Genomic DNA, 5,451 nt, shown 5'->3' with positions numbered 1-5,451 from the left:
CGGAGGCGCTAGCCCCAGGCGGACGTGTCCGGTGGCGGCGGCTGATCCGAGGCGGCACCGATCATGGAGGACGGGCCGGAGTACACCGAGACCAGCGGACGCAACGACAGGAACGACGAAACAGAGGTCGGCGCGGCGGCGGCGGCGCCAGGGGCAGCAGAAGACGTAGAACCGACCTAGGTTGATGCCATGCTAAAGTTAGGGTTTGGGAAACTGCTCAACACCCAGTACAGGGATAGCTATCTCATATATATATATATATATATATATATATATATATATATATATATATATATATATATATAACGTACATCAACCGTACAAATACAAGATACATACCATATACAGTAGCTACATAATATTGTCTAACAAGTGGCTTAGGCAAGATGGGCCAGTGAGGCAGCATGACAATGACACCAGCCGCGGATGACTATTTGGCCAACAGTGGTGGGCGGCAAGGGGCAGTGGCGTCGAGGAAAGGAGGAGGCAAATCGATGCCAGTTTTTGTGGAGTCCGCTGAGGGGGTAGTGGAACGCGGAGTCGGAGATCGCCGTAGCGGTCGATGACGAACGTGGGTGACTCAAAGAAGATGATGTGATCAGAAAAGGATGGTGGGTTGATGTCGAACCAACTTGCCCCATCCGTGATGAAGGTGAGAGAACGGAAGGTCAAGCTCTCCCCTGACACAAGGATGCCAGACGTGATGGACAACAACTTATATAAACAAAATATGAACATAACATTCAGGATACGAAAATTTTCCATGGAAAAAAAATCTAAAACAAGAATTTTGGACGGAGGGAGTACAAAATTATTTCAAATCGAGTAAACCGTAAAAAATACAAAGACTAAAAATCTGATGTCATGTTTTTAGGCACAGCAAATCAAACGTTCGCTAAACCGCATGAGTGATGACAATATAATTTGGCATCTCGAATGTTTGATTTGCCATGCTTAAAATCTGACGTTCGGTTCGTAGCGAAATCCAAAAAACACTGCACCGCAGAATATTATAACCGGCGCTCTCTGGAAGTATCTGGTCCAAATATTTACGTGAATCCTGCCTTGATGCCCGGCGAGTAGGTGCAGAGCCCATGAGCTCCCACGACGCCACCGGTCGGACGTCTTGGGCTTCTGTCCCTGCCGACGTCCTGGATGACTCGATGGACGTCCAACCACCAGCACGGCAACATCCCATGGCACTTGCAGTTCTGATCTCTGATGGCAGATCATTCCCTGAAACGATGGCGTGGACGCAGATACCTACCAGCCCACTCTCACCGGTTTCAACGTCTCGACGTGCTCCAGCCAAAGGACAATCAATCGGTCTCATCGAACTCCCGCTTAAACCTTGCCAATTGTTGAGAACCAAAGCTGAATAGACATTTCACCCGCAAAAAAAAAAGCTGAATAGACAATTTTTCAGGAGAGTATATCAACACAGCACTGCTATCCCTTTGGTCAAAGAGAAAAACACTGCCGTGGGCTGTTTGGGCTATGTGAGTCGGGCCCAGCAAGCAGCCATTTAACAAACCCAATAATGTGGGAACAGAGGCCAGTAGAGAAAACATTCTTTCTCTCTCTCCCTCTGTCGCAAAAAAGGACAGACAGTAGAAAAAACATTTCTTTTCCCAAGGAAGGATTACCCTCTCCTCGATCCCCTTCTTGACTCGTGCCCCGTCCGCCATGGTTGCCTCTCCCCGTGCACGAGCATAGCTCCCTCCACGCAGCCATGGGCACCAATTTCCCGCAGAGCCACCACCTCCAGAACGCGCACTTCTCGCTCCCCAGGAAGCAATTCCTCACCTACATCCTCTACGCCCTCCTCCCCCTCGCGCTCCTCCACTACCTGCTCTTCAACCCGCTGGCCGCACCCAAGCCGCCGCTCCTGGCGCGAGAGGCGGCGCCTGCCGTCGTCCCGTCCCAGCACGGGCACGCGCCGGTGAATGCGCTTGAGGAGCAGCTGCCCCCGCCCCCTCCCGACCGAGGGGGCGAAGTGTTGGGGGAAACTCCAGGTACGGTGCTAGGTCTTCCAATCGATTGATTTCTCCCCGGCGGTCCTCGCAAGCTGCAATGTGCTGCGCGGATTCGTCTCTGGGCGATTTAGCTGGTCGATTGAGCTTTCCCTCGAGCGGATCCCATTTTGCTTCGATGATAAATCCCCCCCCCCCCCCCCCCCCCCTTCCCCTTTTCTTGCCGCTTTCTGGAGTAGAAGTATTTATAAAAGGCGCTCTTAACAAGCTCAATAAATAGTAGCCATGGTGGTTGTTGAAATGTGCCATATCTGGCATGTGATTTTCCCACTTGTGCAACATTTTGGGTTCTAAATGTTCCGTTGTCGTGTTGGCCCGAGCAGGCGGAGAAGTGTCGGCGTCAGGATCCGCGTCGCCGCCGTGCGACTACTCCGACGGCGAGTGGGTGCCGGACGGGCGCCCGCCGCTGTACGACGGGACGAGCTGCGGCACCATCAAGGACGGCCAGAACTGCATGGCGCACGGCCGCCCGGACACCGGGTACCTCCACTGGCGGTGGCGGCCGCGGCGGTGCGACCTCCCCGCCTTCTCCCCGGAGGCGTTCCTCCGCTGGCTCCGCAACAGGCACCTGGCCTTCGTGGGCGACTCCATGGCGCGCAACCAGGGCGAGTCGCTGCTCTGCCTCCTCGCCTCCCGCTCCCGCCCGGACCTCGTGTACCGGGACGGCGAGGAGAACAGGTTCCGGCGGTGGGTCTTCCGGGAGCACAACGCCACCGTCTCCATCTTCTGGTCGCCGCTCCTGGTGAGGGTCGCCGAGAAGGCGGAGCACGCCGGCGTGCGGCACAACAATGTGTTCCTCGACTCGTTCGACGAGCGGTGGATGTCGCAGCTGGGCGGTCTCGACGCGGCCGTCCTGTCCGTCGGGCACTGGTTCCTGATCCCCGGCGTCTACCACGACGGCGGCAGGGTCGTGGGCTGCCACGACTGCGCGGACCTCAACCGCACCGAGACGGCCTTCTTCGGCGTGTTCAAGGAGGCCGTGCGCCGGACGCTCGCCGAGGTCGCCCGGCGGCACGGCGCGGACAGGAAGGTGGTCGCGGTCACCACGTTCTCGCCGGCGCACTTCGAGGGGGACTGGGACAAGGCCGGCGCGTGCCCCAGGAGGCACCCGTACAGGGAGGGCGAGAAGGAGCTGGGCTACACGGAGAACGAGATGCGGGAGACCGTCCTGGAGGCGGTGGCCGCCCACGCAGGCGCCGGGCCCCTGCGGTTCGCGGCGCTCGACGTGACGAAGCTGGCCAACCTGCGGCCGGACGGCCACCCGGGGCCGTACATGCGCAGCGACCCGTTCGCCGGCGGCCCGGGCGCGCGGGTGCAGAACGACTGCGTGCACTGGTGCATGCCCGGCCCGATCGACACGTTCAACGAGATCCTGCTACACACCATCGCGGGGTGACCGCCAGTCCGCCATGATCGTGAGTTGGAGACATCTCCGATCGTGCGCTGAGTTCTGTTAATGATCTAGGAACCACGAATTTTGGGCCAGTGTAGGTGCGTGTACATCGATGATTCTTTTGCTCGTTCGTCAGACGATCAGGATACGAGATAGGTTGTGATGAGAGCACCGCTGGTTCAAGTTTGGGGAGAAGATTTGGAGTGGTGTGCTTTGGTATGCTGGGAGTATGAATTGCTCTGAGGTCCTAGAAGGTATAATTTCCTGACGAATCTGTAAGTTGTAACTTTCAGAAAGAGATTGCTAGTTATCAGGGCTGTGTTTTGCTTGCCTGGACTCTCTTTTTCATTCTTATTTTAGCCGCCGAAATCAATGCCCAATCATCACATCCTTCCCTCGTTTCATTTTGGGGAAATCCTTGTACTGCAAGAGGAACAATTTCGGGGATTGATGTTTCTGAAAGTTCCAAGCAACTACTTGTACCAGCAGTATTATCAGCTTCTGTCAATACATTTCCAAAATTTTGGGAGGTGAAGTTCTATTCTGACGTGTTCATCAGTGAGTAAATCTAGATGCGATACGTTTGTCAGCACAACAGGGGTCGTCTACTGCTCTCGTCGGACGTCGGTGGCGCTCTCGGGTCGCAGATACGTGTGGACTGCGGCGAGGCATCTGATCTTGCTCTCGATCTGCACAAATTGCCACCATATTCTTGTGTTTGTAGTTGGCGTGGCGGATGTTGCATGTGGCCTGCCGGCTTCGGGGGGAGTTGTGCCTAACCTCCTCCGCAAGGTTTGTGCTTATTGGTTTATTATTTATCTGAGTGCTGACCGCTTTTGACTTTTGCTTAGTGGCGTCCGTTTTTTTTGTGTGTGCGAGGTAGTGGCGTCCGTGTTTGGCTGTCCGTGGTTGATTCGTGAGTATAGCCGGGCTATCCGACACTTTGATGCATCTCGTCCGAAAGTCCGGCTCGTGTTCGGCCTGCAGTCAGCTGATGTCATACATTTTGCATTAAGCATTAATTAGTATATGTACTCCCTTCAATTCTTTTTAGTTTCCACTAGCACATATGCCCGTACGTTGCAACGGGAGGAAAAATAGTGTGCACTTAATGGAGTAAGAATTATATGTGCAAGAAAAACCCTGTGTGCACGTCAAGAAGAAACATTTTAGTTCTGGATTTCGCCGCGTGTGAAGTAATCAATTCGCTATTTTTTAATTCATTGATCGAGTGCATTTAAGGGTTTTATTAGGTCATCGCACGCCAGAGATGGTCCGTGAATTATTCAATCTGCATTCATTTGAGGGGATTTTAAGGCATGAAGTTCAATAATATGGAAATGAGGCGGGTCTTCTCTTTTGCATGTACAGGCCAGCGATATGTACAACCGGAGTTAATTGTACTCTACTATTTTTGCATTCCTTGGTTGAGGGATTTAAGTTTGAAGTTGCATAATGTGTTGGTTGCCGGGTCTTTTCTTTTTCATGCGTCTAGCTCAGGTAGTCAGGTCTTCTCTTCTCTTTGCCTCGAGTAGGAATCCTTGAGAAATTTAGGGCCCTTTTGTAAATAGTTCAGCTAGCAATCCATCCATCTAGCTCACATATTGAATTTAATTCCTTTTTTGGAAAGCTCACGAACTAATCCATCCACCCTTCATTCGGCTTAATTCTCCATCCTTCATCCAAGTTAATTCATCCATCCTTCATTCAGATTACTACATATAGTTTCGCACACGTATATAAGTATTGAACATATTTTATTTTCCTTATTTGCTAGGTAGTTGGACTGGCTAAATTTTGTGGGGTGTGAAATTCTTAGACACCGAATCGACCTGTGTTTGTAAGGCGTGAGTAAAAATCCAGAAAGAAAAATGAGTTGAAGGATCGTACTCATGATCTCAAACACCTGACACAGTGCTGCCATTCACTCGAATAATTATTGTTTTGAAAAGTTGAAAAAAACAAAAGTAATCATAGAATGTTTCGAATTTGATGCTGCGGTATGTTCTTAAATATTTATGTTGG

General features: G+C 52.2%; 1 protein-coding gene across 1 annotated transcript; it reads left to right on the top strand.

Moving 5' to 3' along the window:
* Positions 1-1,557: 1,557 nt before the first annotated feature.
* On the top strand, positions 1,558-3,754 carry LOC109739936 (xyloglucan O-acetyltransferase 2). Its single transcript, XM_020299000.4, has 2 exons — positions 1,558-2,015; positions 2,357-3,754. The coding sequence occupies exons 1-2, from the start codon at positions 1,733-1,735 to the stop codon at positions 3,427-3,429; spliced, it is 1,356 nt and encodes a 451-aa protein (XP_020154589.1). The 5' UTR covers positions 1,558-1,732; the 3' UTR covers positions 3,430-3,754.
* Positions 3,755-5,451: the final 1,697 nt, after the last annotated feature.

Source organism: Aegilops tauschii, chromosome 7 (genome assembly GCF_002575655.3).
Source record: "Aegilops tauschii subsp. strangulata cultivar AL8/78 chromosome 7, Aet v6.0, whole genome shotgun sequence".
Lineage (NCBI taxonomy): Eukaryota > Viridiplantae > Streptophyta > Magnoliopsida > Poales > Poaceae > Aegilops > Aegilops tauschii.
The sequence above is the reverse complement of the archived record's forward strand: the minus strand, read 5'-3'. Positions and strand labels throughout refer to the sequence as shown.

Bases quoted from the DNA above. Each gene is read 5' to 3' on its own strand.
- LOC109739936 (XM_020299000.4), top strand. From the start codon at position 1,733: ATGGGCACCAATTTCCCGCAGAGCCACCACCTCCAGAACGCGCACTTC. The intron at 2,016-2,356 runs GTACGGTGCTAG...TGGCCCGAGCAG, and splicing joins AGTGTTGGGGGAAACTCCAG to GCGGAGAAGTGTCGGCGTCA.